Here is a 21,804-nt window from a genome sequence, read left to right on the forward strand (position 1 = left end):
TTGAACTCATCCGAGATTTTTAGTAAATGCATCTACAATGTGTATTTGAACATCCTAGGTGAGGTTGTTCTTTAGTTATTGTGTTCACAAGATTTTCAGAAAATTTGACCTCTTACCTTTACTTTTAGGTCAAGGTTGCTGAGATTCAAACTTGTCCAAGATTTTTAGTACATGCATAGGATGTTCAATTTCACATCATATACGTCACATTGTTCTCAAGTGGCCAATGTTAAAGTTTTTGTGGAATAGATGCCGCCGACGCCAAGGCTATGACAATAGCTCGACTTTTTCTTTGAAACAGCCGAGCTAAAAATCATCATAACTCACTGAATTTACAGCTAATCTCCAAACAGTCTGGAATGAATTAATGCCAGATGTATTTATGAAGATAGTACTTAATTAATAACATTAAGAGTAATACTTTGATATAATAATGCCTAAAAGTAATACTAAAATTCTTCATCTGTCATTAGGTGTAATTTTATTGTTTGGTTGACTGGGCATTACAAGCTTTGGCAAAAGTTTGAAATTGTGTAACATATTGTCTTCATTTATTTAGAAACAACTTCTGTTGACACTGAAAAGGAAAAAAAAAAAACCTTGACAGGATCACTCCTCCATTTAAACAAGTTGTCTATCCGGTCCTGCCACAGTTTTCTGGTGTAAAATGACAGCTGTAGACAACTGAGTAGTCATTTGGCTCCAAAGCTCTTCTCCTCAGTGCTTTTAGGAACCTACACATGAAACAAGTTCACCTAAACAAGGCTTTGCACTTCTACATGACAAAGCATAGATTTAAATCTGTTTAAAAGCACTAATGTGATTACATAATTTTAGGGCTACCTATTGACATGTAGGGTGACAAAGCATTTTGGCATATACTGTATATTACTCACAGCATATCTGGCACATCATTTAATAAAAACTTAATTTAGTATTAGTAAAGCCACTAACTTTGTTACTTAAAAGATGTATTATCCTATATGACTAATCAAATGTATTATATGTATATTTAATATGTTCACAAGAGTAGGTGTTGCAGGACAATTTCTTACCTGCAAAATATACACTCCATTGTTCATTTCTGGCATTTATTTAATGACATTTTATTCTGGAAGTGATGAGACAATGCACCTACATGCCACATCTCAAAAGCTTGAATGCCACATGTAGGTGTTTATAAATGTTCAATAAAATTAATACATAAATGTGTTGTTCAGGGCAAGCAAGCAGATGCACTAATATTCACACAGCCCTGCAAAGTCAAAGTAAGAGATGGTGTGACTTTGAACTTGTTTCTTAGTATATTTATATGGACTCTTGTAAATAAAACCAAAAATAGAATTTAGCAAGAGCCAAAGGAAATTAGCAGCTAAGTTATTCTGCCCAGTTTTCCAGCAGAACAGAATTTTGTTTAACAAATAGTCAGGATGGTCCACAAACTGTGGTGCTATCTACCTTCCAGCTATAAAGATATACATAACCTATATTCTAGCAATGAAATAAACAACATGACAGACTGGTGCAGAATCACGAGCACAATCAGAAAAATAATTGAGAGAGTTTTGGGAGAGGAACCAAATTATTTGAGAAATCCAAACAACAAAACACCTATAGCCACCTAATCTGAACAATATATAATGGATGGATTGGATATAACCCTTTTTAAACACTAAATATAACAGAAGCACCCAATATAAAAATTGCTTATTACATTTAATTATATATTTCATTTCAACCTATGGTAATTAAACAGCTGACTGAATATTTACTTCTGATATGAAGGAAAACGTGATATCTATAGAGACATAACTTAATTTCAAAAATGACTCTTTGCTATCTTTATATTCCTGATAAGAACATTGTTTGTAGTCCTAGCTATTTCTCCATATGGCTCTCCACTTTCATACGTAGTAGATAATGATCTTGATAATTAGATCACATATAGTTTTCTTCATGTGCTGAGTAGAATATTAGTATTTGTAGTATTTTGCAATTAAAAGATAACACAGCATTTTACAAGGTGACAATTTTAAAACTATATGTTCCTTAATGAGATTACTATCTGCCTCTCGAGCTAGAAAATGCTGCTTCTATGAGATATACAGTGTAAGGCCTCATTTCCAAATTAGCCCATAAGAAATAGTGTGTTATTTGCCCTACATGCGCTAAATATCATTAATATAGCTCCATAAATAATTAATTTAACATACAAAGAGGGTTCTTATTTTCACTAGATTAAAAACATTTGCATTTACTCCTTCGATTATTTTCTGTCTCTCATTAATAGAACAGCATTCCCTACTAAGCAGTATGGGTGCAACTTAATACTATTAGACTTTTTCCTTTGATATTTTTCCATGTTAGCCTTTTTTGCTATATTATATAAAAGAAAAAAAGAAAGAAAAAAAGTAATCCACAAAATAAACTCAATTATCTAGATACACAGCCTTCTCACTGAAGGCTACTACTACTGTCCAACTACATCATGGCACAATAACATGAAATGTAATATATGCTTGACTATTAGTTAAATATGAATGTTTAATCCTGTTTTCATGTGAACTTTATGTTTTCAGACATGGGATATGTAACATTGCTGGTGTCAGTCTGTTACGGTGACAGCATTCAGGTCATTCCAACATTTTTTATCTTACTGCTTACCAAAGTATCAAATTATAGCAACACTGTTTTTTAGTCGTCAAATGCAGAAGAAACATCCATGCTGTCAGAATCTTGTATCTGCCTATCCATTAATGTGACAGCATGCATTAGGGCCCATGTTAGGGTTGGGGGAAAAAAGAAAATGGGACGTGTCAGGTACGATGAAGAATTACTTAAGTTTATGATCTCACTTGTCTCCTTTAAATGTGTAAAAATGAAAATAATGAATTTTATGCCTGTTTATTTTAAGCCTTAATACTATGTACCCAGCCCATGATAGATACTGTGGATGTGCAAATATGCAGAATAGCTAACTAGCTAGATTGTTACATTCATCACAAACAAATTTATCATACATTTCCACATTTTTACTAAAAATCTATCAATGGCTTTACACTTAATATAAAGTATCCCCTCTACCACCAATAGCCTCAATAGCCTGACATGAGCATTTTTCACATGAATAAATAATCGTGGTAACGCTTACACTTATGTACATTCACACATTGGTGTATTCAAGACTGCTTTAGTAAATTAAACATTTGCATGGTGACAGGAAGACACTAACTACTGCATTAGTAAACATTTGTTCTTGATATTATTCATTCTAATAAATAATGAATAGTGATAAAGATTACTGAACAGTGTTCTACATTAAATGACTGGGTCATACACTGTCCTTCTGTTCCTCATCTGTTCCTCAAGTTGTGAGGAATAAATCTTTGATGTTGTGTTGCAAGTTCTTTAAACATCTCATGATTAAAGCCAGTGCTACCTTAGTGTGGCGGTAGAGATGACAAACTTACCCTCAGGCGCATCTGCATCACAAATCCTTGAGGTGTGAACAGTAGCATTCCCAGATGTAGGACCTGGTGACGGCATCTGAGTGTGATTTAAAAAGAAAGGAAAAAAAACAGTTATGTATGAGTTTAGCACAGAAACACTAGACACTGAAGTAAAAGAAGATTTTGGATTGCAAACATGAACACAACTACAATCTCTAAGAACTACTTATACTGAAGTAAAACACAACAGCAACAGACTTTGCTCGTATATTATACATTGATTTAAATTATGCAAAGTAAAATCAAGAGGATTTGGTAGAAGAATGTGAAAGTTTTGCAATGGCTAAAAAAAAAACTAATATTAATCTGATTCTCCTGCAGCTATTTACTATATATCTATAACTATACTATACATATGAACCTCTGTTTACAGTGGCAGTTAAGTAATTTACAGTTAGGTTGATGTATGTAATAACCAACACAGCTCTGTAATTAACTGAAAAAAAAATCCATTAAATACCTAGCCAGTGGTTGATACATGAATTCCTACCCTTCCAAGTCCCTAAAGAAAAATCTATGTTCTATATTGTAATTTTGTGCTCCTTTGTTGCTGCATTTATTAGATGTTTAATGTAATGTTAATCAAGCAGACAAAACACTTTTTGATCACTAATCCTGTACTTGGGGACAATTACAAAAAATGATTGTCTAACTCCATCCATTATATACTGCTAAAAAATAAAAAATAAAATAGAGGAACACTTTTTAATCAGAGTATAACGTCAAGTCAAACTTCTGGCATATTGATCTGGTCAGTTAAGTAGCAGAGGGGGTTGTTTATCAGTTTTAGCTACTTTGGTGTTAATGAAATTAACAACAGGTCCACTAAAGGGGCAACAATGAGACATCCCCCAAAACACCAATGGTTTCACAGGTGGAGGCCGCTGACATTTTTGCCTCCTCATCTTTTCTGACTGTTTTTTTCCACTAGTCTTGCATTTGGCTAGGGTCGTGTTAACTACTAGTTAACTAGTGAGCAGGGTGGATGGCCTCTCCCTTAGAAATAGAGTGAAGACTGCGGTCATTTAAGATGGGCTCAGAGTAGAGCCACTACTCCTCCACATCAAAAGGAGCTTGTTGAGGTGGTTTGAGCATCTTACTAGGATGCCTGTTGGGTGAAGTGTTCCAAGCATGTCTTACCAAAAGGAAGGTCTGGGTTTTTCTGTTTAGGCTACTGTCCCCGAAAGCCAGCCACAGATAAGTAAAAGTGAGTGGGTGGGGGGTGGATGGATGGATGGATGGATGGAATTCAATTTTGGCAAAGTGGACTAGCATTAGGGCTGCAACAATTCATCGACGTAATCGATGATGTCGACTACGAAAATTTGTCGACGTGGAATTTCATCATTGTAGCATCATACTTTTAAACCCATCCATCTAATTTGTTCCACTTATCATGTGATTTTGTAATTGCAATACACTGCAGGAAGATATGGGGGCAGTACTGCCTCAATTGTCTGCCAATAAAAACAATACTAACGAAGAAGAAAGTAACAGAACAGCATAACAATGGTGAAACAGAGAGGAGGGGGTTGAAAATGAAAGAAAATGGAGACAGACACTCAAAGGTGTGGGAGCATTTGACAGGTGCATGTCCTTTATGGGTCATTATTTTAATTGTGATAAGAGACAACAACAGGTGGGCCCGCTTGAACAGGTGAGTTAATATTGAAATAATCGTTGACTAATCAACTATCGATAAAAAAAATTGACAGATTATTCAACTACCAAAATAATCTTTAGTTGCAGCCCTAACTAGCATGCTGCATCATTTTTTTTTCAATTTGGATTAAGCCCTTCGTAGGTTGATAACTTTTATTTTATCAAATAATGTGGCATCCTTTCATTCCTAACACATTACCCAGTTCAGTATAGATATCCAGCACGATTTTTTCCCCCAATGAGATCTGATGTGTTTTCAAAGTGTTCTTTTAATTTTTTGGGAGCACCGTATAAAACTGCATGTGACCATGTGGTGTGAGTAGTGTAGAAAGTAGTATTAGAAATGTAGTGCTTTGATTTGAAAACCGGGGGGGGGGGGGGGGGGGGGCAGCTGCGATAATTAATTTTGCTTCCATTATCCTCCTCCTAGTCTAACAACCAGATGAGTGAAAGTGCCGAGGCAGCTAACCTTTTGCTGCTCCTTAACTTGATTCTTAGTCTCAGCTCATGCATTTGGTAAGCTCCTTCTACTTTTTATCCTACCTTTTAAGCGATTCAATCACATCTAAAAGAGGGACTTTGTAACAGAAGCAAAATGTGGCAGTTCATCATCATATTGATTGCAGGAGATATTACCCAGTGCTAAATATAAACTACATCTAGTCTATATTGTATGTACCCTTTATAGAAGTTGATGCTGAAAGAAATGATAATATCAAAACTGCATTTGAAAAGAAAGCACACCATGTTTACACTGTGAGTCAAATGGAGTTGGATTTAGGCTCTTCTCTCTGATTTAACAAGAGGATGTTTCAGTAAAACAACACAGTGGTTCATTTAAATTATGTTGTTTAAAAGATTTTTTTTCTGATGAAGTGTAGACTCAAGGGTGCATCTAAACCACATGCATACACCCACACAGAGAGAAAGAGCAGAGCTACATCAGATCGCATGGAGGGTAGACCGTCAAACAGCAAACTGCAAAAGCCACATAGTCTAATATAGAAAGACGGAACTGAAAACGAACAAGAGTCTAAAAGCCCCGCTGCCAGCCTGTAGAGACCGTGCTGCTGCCTACACCAAGCTGGACCAAAGTGATTTGAACCCACTGACTAACTGACGCTGCCATCATTAGAAACTCATCTTTAGAGCTAACTCTCACAGGGTAGAGTAAAAACAAAGAAATATACAGGAATGCACATGAATTTTTCCTTACCTGTACAAGATATTTCTGGCTGCCATACATGACATATTGTGGGGCTAGACTGTAGATCATGTAGCTGGTGTGTAGGACAATCAAAAGAAGAATCATACAGAGGAAAAGGAGAGCCTGGGGACGAGTTCTTTTGGGTCTTATTTTGTACAGCTAAAATAAAGAAGAACACATCATCATGCAATTAACTGGACATTTGCAAAAATGTTGAACACATAAATAGGGCCTTTTCTTACCCTTATCCAAAAGAACCAGATGCCCATGTTACGAATGCCGGCCATGGATGTGAGTACAAAGTACACGGTGATGACTGTGATCAGGATATAATCCAGTGGAAAAACCTGTGATACCACAAACAGAGGTCAGCTAGAGTATCTCACTTAAATGCACACAAATAATTATAGCATCCAGAGCTAAGCATTTAGGAGGATCACCTTTCAAGTAGAAACCGGTATGTGGCGAAAATTTGTATTATCATACTATTTGGTCAACTCCAATAAATGATCACCATATCCATGCTGGTCAGTGTGCAGTACATTTGGATATCAAGAAAAAGCTGAACATCAACAACTGTTGCTCTGTAACATGTGGTGTTCAGATTTTACCTGAAGCTAGATTCCCACACATTTAGCATCCTATCCTTGGTGTGGTGTGCTCTAATTCTTAAATGCCAAGGTCATACATCTAAACACTGGCCTTCACCTTTTAATCAATGCCACGGTCTGTGAAGTGATTATTTAATGGTGTGGGATTTCAATCATTTTTTTTCTTTAAAATCTGCCTTAGAATACCTATTTCAACAGAGGATTTTCTATCAGGTATTTCTGACCATCAGCCATGACCTGGAAGAAATAAGCAATGGGATTTGGTATTTTAAAATTTATCACTCAAGCCTTACAAACACCAAAAGTATTCTGTTGGCAAAAACGTATTTAAGGCTTTGGTCATTTAACATTTCCAAAATATTACAGTTACACAAAAACACACAAATGGAATATTACACAGTATTTCACAATACTAGTAAAATTATTTTCACAGTTACATATTTGAATGACTCATTGTTCACATCCAGAGTTGAAAAGCTCTAGTATCAAACCCAAGTTGGGACAAATAGAAGACATTCTTATTAATGCCAACATAATACATTTTTATTCATGAGCTGGAATTGCTGCTTTTCCTTGTTTCACCAAGGCCTTCTTTGTAGCAAAAAAACGGCAAAATACTTTCTCAATCATTCAATGACATGACACCAATGATTTATGATTTGTGATACTCTGTGTAGTTCAATTTGGGTATAATGTAGACAGTATAAATTAGAGAGGAAGAGTTACAGAATTTTTGGGGTCGATGTCATAATAATGAGTTCAAGGTTCCTTGCAGTAGAGAGGCACTACTATATTGTGCATTACTTGAGACGTAAGGCTTGGTGGCACAGTAGGAAATGGACAAGCAGGTTCAGACATTATTCCACAAGCTCACTATCACAAGGGCCCTGTTCGGGACAGATCAACAGGTATAGAGGAGAAATGGATCAGCAGACACATGGCAGAAGGAACCATAGGCAAAGGACAGTGAATTGGGGAGGAATATCTACTGGCATCAAATCTGGCAGCCTGAGAATCGTGTTCCTGGTCCAAGCAGTGTATGATGCCTCATTTGGGTCAGCAAATTTCCACGCCCTTTGTCCTCCAAATCAGTACTTAGAGGTGTGTAGCTTTTAACATGGGTGAAGACCAGTTTCACTAATAGCCCCATTTACATACAATCAGCTTATCTCAGCACTGGACTGGGATCTGCGAGTCAACTTAGGTATTCAACTCAACTTAGCAGCCATGTCATGGAAACTTTGTTTTGCATGGTGCTGTCATTGGCCTTATCAAAGAAGCTGCTTCTTATAAAACTAACTGTTCCTTCGGAGGGCTGTATGGAAAAGGCAAATGAGCAGAAATGGTCCAAGTACCAGGAGCTGGTAGATCAGTGCAGGAGTACAGGCAACAAGGTGTGGCATGTGCTGATTGAGGTACAGCTTTTTCAGTCACCAGTGCTGCAAAAAAGAAAGCCATCATGTCCACTCTGGAGGCTGCAGAGAGGGCCTCCAGATGGCTTTCAATGAGGAGGAGTGATCCTTTCGCCAATGCTGCTGGGAAACAAGCCAGGGTCTGAACAACCCTTGCTGGGTTTCCTGAGTGAAGGTGTATGATGCTAAAAGACTTGAAAAACCAATGACCTCCAAAATATCATTATAGATGTATATTGTGTATCCTAATTGTATTTACCCAGAAACTGAATTTTATTTCTTTAAAGTAAGTATATCTAGCTGCATCTGTAATCGAGACATTTAAGTTCAGCTGCAGAACACTAAAGGACATGCACCTGAAGTTTTAAACAAAATTTCAAGGTAATTTAGAAGTGACCAGTGCTAAAGCTTTCAATTAATGATGGTTAATGATGATAGAAACAAAAAAATATGGATTTAAGCATATCTTAATTGAGTATAATCATCATTTCAACATGAGAGATGAGAGGATACTCACAGGTTGCAAGGCTAAGAGAAGTTCATTCAGGGGATTGGTTAGGTTGGTGCCAAAGATTATGAACCCAGAGCTGATGCCAGCTGAGTGGAGAGCTTTATCCAAACTGAGGAGAAAAGGGGAAGAGAGAGAGAGAGAGAGAGAGAGAGAGAGAGAGAGAGAGAGAGAGAAAGAAATATGTGTATTTATTTCCAATATTAAACTTTAATATATAAGGTTAAATCAAACAATTGCACTGTTTATGTCTGGCACATCGCCTGCCTTACAAGACTCAGACTGTGAACTGTGTTTTTGTGTTACAGGACAAATCATGACTTACTTTGAAATGAAGAGGGCAATAGTGAACAGCAACGCAACCAGGATAAAGAAAACGCCTAGTAAAATCTGCAAATCAACAATAAACAAACAGTAAATAACCACAACACAATTCATTATAAATTGCAATGCCAATACATATTTTTATATACGGCAACCATAGTAAGGATGCGTAATCACAGTCTCTCCCATTTGTGAGCCCCATTAAAAGTTGCCTTTAAAAAAAAAAGTGTATTTTTAAAGGCAACTACTTGGTCAGCAAATATAACCTTTCTACCATGTCTTTTGTCAAATAAGGGCCATATGGCATAGCCAGCCACCGTTTGGCACTGTCAGCCATGGTGACATGGGGAAGCAACGGAACAGCTGAAGCAGAGTTAGGAGGCTGCAATCAGGGGAAAAGCTGGGTGATCAGATAAGTGTAGTGGAAAAAATGTACATCAAATGTGTATTGATCATCATATCAATAGTTATACCAAATTATATCAAATTATCTGGGACAAAACCCTTGCAGCAAAACATCAATTAAGATACTGATGATAGAGCTAGAATAATGTTTAACATGAAGCAGCAAGATGGAGGGGGAAAAAACAAAACAGAAATGTACTATTTAACTTAAAAACACTAATCTATTTACGAAACTGCTACTCATAACCAAAGAAATGCCAAAAAACAGTTTTCATTTATTAAATGACAGTAAAGTTATTAAAATGTTAAATAAGGCAGCTGCCATATTTTTTATATTTAAAAAACATTTTAAATAGGTGGCACAATTTTTCACTCCCATTATGGTGCACATTGCTTATCTAAAATAACAAAAAAAATGTTACATTTGTTTCATGATCACATCAAAAACACAGTAACTTATTTTGTGAGTGCCAAGTACATTTTAACTGTCAGTGTTTAACATGTTTAGTGAGTCATTTTCAGTCACTGGTGTTGATAGTAAAAGGACAGCATGTGTCTGAGAAACAGTGAGGCTGAAATCACAATCATTTGGCTTATCACTCTACACCAGTCTCTCAGTATACAGTAAATAAATCTCCCAACTCATTACTGTTTAAATTTGAGTCTGGGGACTATCATTAGCAGCAACCCCCTGGTTAAAGACAAACTGTTACAGACACTGGTTTAAAATATTTGCGCGAGCCTGCAGTGCAGTTAAGTACTGAAAAATGAAGAGCAGTGGGAAAGTAAATTGTGAAATGGGAGAATGATGCTGGAAATTATCCCATCCGTAACACAGAAAAAAGGCATTAAAACTGAGGGGCCTGCAGTATTTTACCTGGGTGTTATAATTGTTAAGTCATAGGCAATAAGAGCACATAAAGTATGCACACCATTCATGCAGGAACAATGTACATTTGTGAGTGCATACTGGCTGCACAAGCTGAAATATGAACAGTAGTATGTGGATATTCTTACAGCGAGTTATTACAGTAGCACTGTAGCAGCCACATTAGTCTTCTCATATCAGTTTTAAGTAGAAAAGAAATGAGGGAACAGCTTAGATGCAAAAATGTCACCAAAGATGTGGTATTAAATACTGATACTCGTGTCCTTTCTAGTAAAAAATACATGCTAGAAAACTTCTGGTTACTGTTTTTTGGTTGCTGTGCAACACAATTATTAAAAGTAAATACTCCTGTTGATTGCTTCAGGATTTTGCAGTTTTGTTTTTTTTTCTGACCCTGCACCATTATGTTTAACAAGAATAATAACAGTCACAATTCTGTTATGCAAAGCCATTTTCATTGTGACAGCCTCAGAGTTGTCTTAAAGTCCAATAAAGTATTTGTTATATGTTATTGTTTGTTATTGTTCAATAGCTGTTTATGCCAAGCTGTTGACAAAAAAAAAAAAAAAAAAAAAAACCACACCCTGTAAATGACTGATTTAGAGTGAGGATATAGTTTTAAGGACTGGGAAGAAAACCTAGCAATGTGGGATTCTGGTTGCAATGGTGATTTCCTTTCCCCATGTGACTGCATGAAAAGTCTCACTGTGGTTTTTATTTAACTAAAAAAAAATAAAAAATCCTGATTATGCTGCACTATTATTCAAAACCATGAAAATTTTATAACCAGCCAATACGGTGTGTCCAAATGAAATCTATTTAATGATCAGAACTGTGATGCACTTTGAGAATCTCTCTATTATGCTCATCAGTGCATCATGTCTTGTTGTTTGCACTGGGCCTGTAATGTTGGGACCAACATGTCCAATGATAGCAAAGGAAAGAAAAAAAAGAAAACGACCCCCCCCCCCCCCCCCCCAAAAAAAAAAAAAAACAAAACAAAAAAAACAATCAAAGACAAGTTTCTTGGTTGCTTTGGTCTATTCCTTGGGTACCATGAGATCCTGCCTGAGAAATATGAGACTCCCTGAGAGACTTCAGAGTAAATTAGGTGAATAGATTTCCTGTGGGAATCATAACTATGCGGTTGTATAAAGTAGAACTCAAAGTAAATCTAGAGCAGTCCAGATTAGAAACTGAGCACAAAGAAATTGTTTAAGAGGAAGTAGTTGAAGGTAGCTAGATAAACATATATATATATATATATATATATATATATATACATATACATATATATATATATACATATACATATATATATACATATACATATACATATATATATACATATACATATATATATACATATACATATATATATATACATATATATATAAATAAATGTATTTTTTTTAAGTTATATAAACATTAAGTGAAGAATCAGAACATAAGCTAAAGTAGGTAGCTTCACCTACCCCCTGCTCAAATATCAATTAAAACAGTCAATGAATTAATAAAGGTACTGAATGAATATGCCTGTATGCTCATACCTAATACACACACATCAGCATAAGTTCCCTTTGTACAGAATACTTAGGGATTGTAATTTACTTTTGTGAATGGGAGCCAATTCCATAATGGACACTCACCTTGAAAGGTCTGAGAGCACTGCCCACTTTAGTGCAGCAGTTCCTCTCTGCAATTTCCAGGTGTCTCCCCCTGCGCTGGAGGACCTGCAGTTTGCCCTCCAGCTCCTGCAGGTTGTTTCTATCCCTTGAGGACAGAGGACGTCCATCTTTGCACTGACAAGAGCAACAAATATCCAAAATGAATCAATGATATATGCCTATGAAACTACACTACTACAAGGCTAACGAGGGTATTTAAAATAAACTACAGAAATATTGCAAAGTTTAGATAATATAACTTCTTTGTGTCTGCCAAAATATTAAATTAATATCTAGAGTCATTTTATAAGTGGATGGATATAGATTATTAAAATACTCTATTACATATTATATAAAAGCTGTTTACGAAACATCTCTTAAAGTACAAACATACAGTACATACTGTGACACACATTCACAAGTATCAAATGAAGAATGCATTTAAACTACTGCTATTAAAGTAATAAAACAAACTGTTTTGTGTTCACCTAATGTAAAAATAACCTTTAATGCAGCCATACCTAGTTTTCAATAAGTGCATTTATGCAGGGACAAATGAGGGATGATCTAGTCTTTTGTTTAAATTTCATGTTGCCAGTAGCAACTAATAGATGTCTATACTTGTGTTTTTCTGTATATGTGGCCTCCAACTGTGAGGGTAAGTGACTAAGGCTATGTTACCCACACATAACAGCATGCAAAGACAAAGGGGCACGTAAAAGACAGAGAGGAGGGATTGCAGACTCATATTAAAGTGTAAAAAAAAGCAGCATTTGATTTCATATTTATTAATGTAAATCTTTAAGTGTAACTAATTAATGCTTTTAGACTCCTAAGGTCTTTTTTCTATGTGCTTTCTGTCTTCTGATGAGACTCACCTTGGATTTCAGCTTTTCGATCTGATGCTCAACATCATCAATGTCCTCAGTGTTCTCCAGGCGTTCATACTTAACACTCCGTGTGCCTTTTATCAGATTCAAAGGCATAACAGACATACCATATGCCTGGAAGACAGCACAAAACTACCATTATGATCAGACATCATTGTCAGAGTGAGACAGCACATATGGCACATGCATCCACCCACACATACTCCTGCCTGATGGCAAACCCATCACAATGTGGTACATGACAACAGTCAAATGAGGGTAAGCAAACGCACATAGAGAAAATCATATAGTTCCTGGCCTCCCAGGCTATGTCATTTTTGGTAGAGGGAAAAAAAGATTAAAATGGTGGAACCTATAATTGTGCTGAGGTTTATTGGAGAATTTGCTGCAACCATTTTGTGAGGATATCACTGCCTTATATCACTTTGATGCATTTACAGCTTAACAGTGCCCCCATGTGACAGCACTACTCTCTCTCCAGGATATGATGAAATTTTTAGAATTATAATTTTAGGGAGATGCATCTAGATTTGAGGAAGGGAAATCAAGATGCAATCAATTTTCACCTGAATATAAATCAACATACATTGTTTTGTTTCTTCATTGTTAAAGTGAGATACAACATATAAACAGTGAGCACATACACAGAGAGACAGTAAGAGAAAAGGGTTAGTGCACAAATTTCAAAGGCTGCTTTTATCTGTCAGAGGTCTTAAATCATCTGAAGGAATATCTGGACTTTAATCAAAAATGAGGGACATCTTTAATATCAGGAAACAGACCAATCAATACAAATAAAAGTAATAGCAACAAGCCAATGCTTTCACAGTGCTGTCTCACTTTTATCAACTTGGAAGTGTGCCATTTTATGAGTTCATAGTAAAACAAAGGGCCATTCTGTGCAAAGATCCTTGAAGTCCTGTCAAAAGCTGCTGCCCCCACCGTCTTCCATTTTTCATGTGGGGAAATGTCACAGTCCATATTTTTCTAAAACAACTTTTACTAGTTTTTGAGTGTTAGGTAGCATTAAGAGAGCCGCATGGGATACTAAGTCAGGCTACACTATTATTAGTCTCTGTTGAGGATCTCTGCTACGGGCGAATGTCGCCTCTCGCAATGAATCATGGAGCTCTTAAGGCCAGAGCATGTCCCGAATATCAAACACACTCATAAAAGGAAAACCTGTCCCAGATCCCAAGAGAAACATTCCCCTCCCCTCAAATGTGCAACTACATGAGAGAAATATAAAAGAAACGAAAAGAAAGAAAGAAAAAAAAGGTTTCCCTCTGCTTCAGTGTACATTTTTAGCTCACACATCATAATGCATGCTCATTAAAGTTATTTTAAAACCGACCGTGGTCAATAATAACCAGAAATAGCTCAGCAGGGGAGCTGGGAATGTGTATGCAACTCCAGAAGTGTGTGCTGGCTGAGGGGGAAGTCACTAGCTGAAATCATTCAGTCATGTGACTGCTGAGTGGGAAGAGGGAGAAGTAGTTGGGCACAGGTCTCCCACACAAGCCTCTTTGTTTGTCTTTCCTCTGGTGGAGCAGCTATATAGGAGAGGATGGTTCTGGATGTCCCCCACAAGTTCTCAATTCTATCAGTTAAAAAATAATAGAACATAAAATTTTACTCAAAATAGCAGTTGGTGTAACAATAATTCCAATCATCTGAAATAATATATTCAGGGTTTTTGGTCCCTTGACTAATAAGATGGGTGTTAAAACAAAATAATCTCCACAAACATGAAACGGAACAGTACTGCCACCATGCCTGTTTACACTAAAAATAATTAGAGGTCATAATGTTATTTTCCATTAAATGAACTGCTTAATTTCTTTGAACAGTCTGATTAAAGTATTTTATCAGAGATACAATAAACATAATGGATTGAGAGCTAATGCTGGGTTAAAAAACAGACTTGCACCCTCCAGTGTTGTTAATGTTGAACTTTGAGAAGAGAGTATCTAGCCTTAAAATAATGATCATTGATCAATAGGATTAATGGAAATGTATTTCTAGCTTGCCAGGACAGTGGTTCACTACATTTTCTTCCTTCCAACCGTCGCCAAGTGCTCACTCTTAGGGGACTGTCTGATTGTTGGGCATCCTCTCCAGTACTGCAAGTTCTTTACCTTACTATGGAAACCACCCTGTGATAAGTTTTTTTGTTTGTTTGTTTTGTTAACTGGCACTATATAAATGAGAGAAATTTGAATTTGCTTTTGATCATGCTAACCTGGGAGCAGGAGACTATTCTTTAAACTTTACCATGAAGTTAAGCTTAAAATTCAATAATATGCATCCACTAACAACATACAAAACCTACAGAATTTTTTGATTAGAGAATAATATACTGATATTTTGATACACTGCACTGTTAAAGACAGGTATAACTGCTGGTTAAAGTCTTCGGTGAAGAACAGAATGAGCTCTCGCTACTAACTGGTTAAAAAAAGTATTAATACAGGCCAGGTATTTTGTACATAAATGGTTAAAATGCTTATATGCATTAGCTGATAACTTAGCGCCTCCACCTTCTAACTGAAATATGGAAACCTGTATCTCCATAATACTAACATGCTAACATTGAGGTTTCAATTTGTGGAGTCCAAAACCTATGTACCTCCACGCATGCTTTATGGTATTAGTGTCTGGGCTTTCAGCCTGCTGAACAGGTATATAGTACATTAAGTTCATAATACAGTAATTTAATACAGACATATTATCCTTATAATGTTCATTTCATGTACTTTTTCCCATTTCCTTTAGTATTTTAGTTTTTTAAAGGCTCATCACACTGTGGTGATGCCATGTTTTATTCAAAACACAATCCTAGTGTCACAAACTTTGAACTTGAGTTAAAAAGTGTATGGGTGGAAATGAAATATAAAATATAAAAATTTAATTCAAATAAAAACAAGCCTCAAGGTGTTAGGGAATTCTAGAGTAACAGATACCGCTCCAATTTTCTCAGGGAACCTTATGCCCTGGTCAGTCTCAGAGCCTATGATTACACTACCAGACATTAACCAAATTTAGTTCAGTATCAGCATTTTTTTTTGGCTTTCAATTTAAGAGCAAGAGATCTCCACAGTAGACAGATCCATGACAGTCATTAGTCAATATGCTAGGTAAGCTTTTAAAAGAAGTAAAAGATGCCAAAGGACCTCACATGATGCATGAGCTTTGAAATTTTGCTCATCAGTTGTGATATTGTTGGGTGAAGTGAAGCAGAATGGGAGATTACAGAGTAATCAGGGAGCAGACAGTTTTGTTTTTTTTTGTATTTAAATTCCTTTTTTTATATTTTCTTATTTATTACACTCTAAAATAGAGATTTAAATAGTTTATGTTCCTATCAAGTGCACCTATGTTTGCAAAACATATTAGAAAAATAAATACATTTACTGAATTCAATCTCAAAGTATAATCTCTCTGAGCTCTATTTGATTTACTGTATTGACAGGACAATATCTTTGCAAGAACACCCATTAAACACCAAATTAAATAAGTCATTAGTGACCATTAACTTTTTTGCCTATAGAAAGGTAAATAGCATTGGTTGAGTTCTGCTCAAGTTGCTTATAATAAATCCTCTATGTACACAAAAAAGAAAGCAGCACAGCCTTAATTCAATGTGTATGAATTTTAAGTGCACCAGGTTGCAGTGCTATATATTGTTTACATCACATAGCTATGTGCATTAAGAGTACATGGCGAGTTCTGCACAAAGGGTAGTGATAAATTAGCACAAAAGTCATGGACAACATTTCCATTGCTTATGGAACCTGTCACTTGCTTCCATTAAGTTAATCGAGCTTAGTAGCAAGAGATGATAAATCAGACAGTTCTTTGGAAATACGGGTAGGTTGCCACATACAACAGTTTTCACACTTGTAGTTAGAGAAGAAAGGAGATACAGCAGATAAAAGGACATTGTACAAAGTCAGATTTAACAAAAAAAAAAGTTTCTGTTTTGAGGCTGTGACAATAAGAGAGGGAGGGATTGCTGTCGCCTAAAAGCCTGATTTCTTTGACAGACTTTATCAAAACAAGGAACATCAAAAACAAAGACACGCCAGGTGTTTTGATTTCCTTAGGGCATTTCATCCATAGCAGAATGGGCCAGAACATATTTGAGCACAGCTCCATCCTCAAACTGTACTAGGTAATTATCCACTCTTTGGAGAACTGTTACACAAAGGTGAGAGAACAGTGGATACATTCCCAGATGAGATGGATTTTTTCTGTCTCTAAAACTTACTTGACTTGGTTGTGTATTATTCATCAGGAGTTCCACATTAAATTGTTGTGTAATTTGTCAAATAGGATTCTCTGAGCTCAACAGAAACTCGATAGATTGGGGATTGCCGTCACTTTTGTTCTCAATGCCTGAGGTGATACCTAAGTAGTGTTTTTGTATTTTTTCCCAGGAGGCACTAACCACTGTTACCCCACCCCCACCCCAACACCAGAACCACAACCTCCAGGTATTATTCTCAGTCTAGCTACCAAAACAAAGGCTATGAAAATCAATATTAATAAGTAAATCTTGTGATCCAGGTAAAAATCCAGGTAAATGATAGTGAGGGAATCAAAATACAGGCATATATTAATGAAAACTGAGGTAGATCCATATATATATATATATATATATATATATATATATATATATATATATATATATATATATATATATATATATATATAGACACCAGATAAGTGGCTGATAAGGCTGTGAGAAAGATCCATACATCATGCAAAAGTCTCAGGTGCTCAGATGAAAAGACAGCAGTCTAAGGAATTGAGCAATTGAATGCCATAGCTTTAAAATCACATGGCATTACTATTACTGAAAAGCCACTCACTGGGTCAACCATTTGCACACAAAAACTGCACCGCAGCCAAAAGAATTTCTTACTAAAAATTTTTAAAAACATCCATTATCATCCATTAAACATTAAGTGAATCACGTGGGATGCATAGGACAAACCAAAGATGTTATAATGCCAGTCTGTCATGTCTCAATAAGCACAAAGTCTCTAAAGCTGCAGGGCTGGTAAGCTTTGGAAGTCATCCCATTGTAGGACTGCTTAATTACCAAGCAGATGAACTGTATGTTGCTCCAATGAACACATAAACACAAATAACACTGACCACTTGTCAACTCACCGTGTAAGTGATCACTGCCAGCATGCCAATCAAGGTCAAGGAGCTGATGGAGAAAGACAGAGCAGGAAGACCATCTGTAGGAGGAAAATCAACTAAGTCATTAGAGTTCTACCACTGACCTTTGAAAGACACATCAACTGACTCTTTACAACATGTACAAACTATCAGGATTACAATTTTTGCTTTTTTAATTGATTTAATGTTTTTTCAGGCAGCTGTTTGTTGAGTCTTGCTGGTAATTGAAATGTTCAAAGCATTCAAAACCTACTATGGTGAATGTATTAAATACCACAAGCTCTGAACATTTTCTTCAGTTGTCTACAGAGCGGTTTTTAAAGTATCCACAGCAACTGGAAGATGGTCACAAGACATATTATGGCTATATTAGAGGTCCGCCACTGATTGGGCAAATAAGGTCCAGAAAGTGCTACGTAGAACGCAATTTTTTTTTTTAGGTTGACATGAGGAGTTATGTCAAAAGGTTATCTTTGGATATTACAAATTTCACTTTAAAGTATCCATTACAAACACTGGATGTTTTAATTGACATTTTGAAAGATAAAGGTAAGGAGAGTGCAGCAAAACAATGACAAATATATACAGTACTGTGAAAAAGTACTTGCCCCCTTACCGATTTCTTGTTTTTTTGTGTGTATTTATCACACATTTCAGATCATCAAACAAAATTTAATATTAGACAGATAATCTGACTAAATACAAAATGCAGTTTTTAAATGATGGCATTATTTATTAAGGGGAAAAAAAGCTATCCAAATCTACCTGGCCCTGTATGAAAAAGTAATTGCACCCCTTGTCAAATCATGACGGCTGAGTACAATTTCATTAGCCACACCCAAGCCTGATTACTGCCAGATCTGTTGAATCAAGAACTCACTTAAAAGGAATTTCATTTAAAGAACTTAAATTGACTTTAAAGAACTCACTTAAAAAGTCTGACAAATTGAAATAGGTTAAAAGCAACACCATGCCATAAAGAAACATAAAGAAACAGCTGAGAAACAAAGTCATTGACATGTATCAGTCTGGAAAGGGTTACAAAGCCATTTCCAAGGCTTTGAGACTCGAGCAAACTACAGTGAGAGCCATTAGCCACAACTTGGAACAGTGGTGAACCTTCCCAGGAGTGGCTGCCCTGCCAAAATGACTTCAAGAGTGCTCTGATGACACATTCAGGAGGTCACAAAAGAATCCAAAACAACATCTAAAGAACCGCAGGACTCACTTGCCTCAGTTAAGGTCAGAGTTCATGACTCGGCAATAAGAAAGAGACTGGGCAAAAATGGCATGGGAGAGTTCCAAAGTGGAAACCACTGCTGACCAAAAAGGGCACAAAGGCTTGCAAAAAACATCTTGATGATCCTCAAGACTTCTACTGTAAGAAAATATTGTGTGTGTACAAAAGATGAACTTTTTGGAAGGTTTGAGTCATGTTACATCTGCCATAAAACTAACACAGCATTGCATAAAAAGAACATCATACCAACAGTCAAATGGTGGTAGTAGTGTGATGGTCTGGAGCTGCTTTGCTGCTTCAGGACCTGAACTACTTGTAATTAATGGAACCATGAATTCTGCTTTCTACCAGAAAATCCTAAAGGAGATTATCTGGCCATCAGTTTGTGCTCTGAAGCTCAGGCTCACTTGGTTTATGCAGCTGGACAATGATCTAAAACACACCAGCAAGTCCATCTCTGAGTGGCTCAAAAGAAACAACTGAAGGATTCGGAGCAGTCTAGTCAAAGTTTGGAATGAAATCTGATTAAGATACTCTGGCATGACCTTAAACAGGCTGTTCATGCTCAAAAACCCTCCAATGTGGCTGAATTAAAGCGATTCCACAAAGAAGAGTGGGCCAAAATTCATCCACAGTGATGTGAAAGACTGATAGCCAGTTTTCAAAAATGCTTGATTGTAGTTCTTACTACCAGGGGTGGCACAACCACTTTTTAGGTTTAAGGGGCAATTACTTTTTCCACATAGGGCCAGGTAGGTTTGAATAGCTTTTTTTCCCTTAATAAATGAAATTGTTTAAAAACTGCATTGTGTATTTACTCAGGTTGTCTTTTTCTAATATTACATTTTATTTGATGATCTTAAACATTTAAGTGTGCCAAATAAAATAAATAAATCAGGAAGCGGCAAATACTTTTTCAAAGCCCTGCAAAATACAGTGGGTTTGGTGTGAGCTTGAACCACTACTGATTAAAAGTCAGAATATCTTAGTATCTGCTGCTTGTACTGCACATTCATTCTAAAATAAGTCTGTTGTGAGCACCTCAAACCCAAAGATCAACAATAAATGTTATATGATTGGATGAGAATAACCTTGGATTTAATGTGTCTTTTTAACAAATACACGTTCCTTTCCCAAAGACACATCTATTTACCATTTTTGTCATCATTGTCATTTTATACATTGATCATGGCCAGTGTTTTAACAGCTGGGTCCTTCAATGCTGATGTGTGGTTGAGCTGATGTGTGTCACCTTTGATTGAGGCAGAAAGGGGACCACCCATCAGGCAAGGGCAACAGTAGGTGTCACACCAGCTGTCAGAGTTGGAGTTAGAAGACATGGATTGATGAAGAGACTGATTGCTACACTCCCCTGTCAGGATCCCACCTGTCATAGCGCTCCAAGTAAAAAGCTACACATTTGTCCCTCTATAGCTATCCCGCATCCTCTCAGCAGCAACTTCATAATGCCCAGCCCACCTGTCAACACAGGCATAGGTGGCTCTCCGCTTACCTTTCTCCTTGACAGTGGCATTTGAATGGGAATTTTAAGTCAGTATTCAGGGCATGTATAATTTGTGCTGTTTATATCATTTATCACTTTCCTTTATAGGCATTTCACAAGCAGCAGGACAAAGAAGTGGAAAATAGAGATAAATTATATACCTGCTCCCTATTGTATTGTATGCAAAAGGAAAACTTTGAAGTCTGACAGCTGGGCTTAACATTAACATTTGAATACGGGTCTCCTACTCCCGAGTGTTTCATTGCAAATTTGCTGCCTTTGTTTAGTGGTGAGCTTGGTAAAATAGACAATAGCTTCATGTTCTGTGTAGAGAACATTCTGTTTATGAACTCCACACAAAGCAAAGGATAGATGTTTGCTGCCAGTCTTCTTGGTTTCTTGAGCAGATTTTCCGGGGCTTAAACATAGGGAATATTGTCTTTTATCGGTGGTGCTTCCACATCTGTACAGCTTCGATTCCAAGAGAAATGGAATGAGGCAGCTCTTATCTCAACTCCACATATATATAGCCCTTCGGGCTTGTATTCATGCATGAGACTTACAAAGAAAGGTGTTTATTAAGAAGCCCCTTTAGCCCTGGCACCCTACTTCTGTGGAATGACAGAGTAATCAAAAGCAACTAGGGAGCAGTTGTATGTTCAAAGGAAGGGACTAGGTATACTGTATGACTGCAACAACAACCACATACTGCCAGAGAACAGCAGGTGAACATTTATAAAGTTGGGAAAGTTATTAAACATCATTAGAGTTGTTGTCTCTAGG

General features: G+C 36.5%; 1 protein-coding gene across 2 annotated transcripts in view; it reads right to left on the reverse strand.

The window, feature by feature from the left end:
- The window catches only part of lmbrd1 (LMBR1 domain containing 1), a 58,374-nt gene that overhangs the window by 10,773 nt on the left and 25,797 nt on the right, over positions 1–21,804 (reverse strand). The window contains exons 7-14 of one of the 2 annotated variants that reach the window (XR_004021093.1): positions 18,263–18,336; positions 13,073–13,198; positions 12,177–12,329; positions 9,235–9,299; positions 8,919–9,021; positions 6,621–6,725; positions 6,388–6,451; positions 3,471–3,546 (exon numbers count right to left, since the gene is read on the reverse strand). Coding sequence is in view for 1 of the 2 variants with exons in the window: in XM_030747793.1 (XP_030603653.1) it covers positions 3,471–3,546; positions 6,388–6,537; positions 6,621–6,725; positions 8,919–9,021; positions 9,235–9,299; positions 12,177–12,329; positions 13,073–13,198; positions 18,263–18,336 (852 nt within the window). In the remaining variant the exon portion in view is untranslated. Of the gene's footprint in view, positions 1–3,470; positions 3,547–6,387; positions 6,538–6,620; positions 6,726–8,918; positions 9,022–9,234; positions 9,300–12,176; positions 12,330–13,072; positions 13,199–18,262; positions 18,337–21,804 lie in introns of both variants that reach the window. The other variant, XM_030747793.1, reaches the window with a different exon arrangement.

Source organism: Archocentrus centrarchus, chromosome 15 (assembly GCF_007364275.1).
Source record: "Archocentrus centrarchus isolate MPI-CPG fArcCen1 chromosome 15, fArcCen1, whole genome shotgun sequence".
In the NCBI taxonomy this organism is placed as follows: domain Eukaryota; kingdom Metazoa; phylum Chordata; class Actinopteri; order Cichliformes; family Cichlidae; genus Archocentrus; species Archocentrus centrarchus.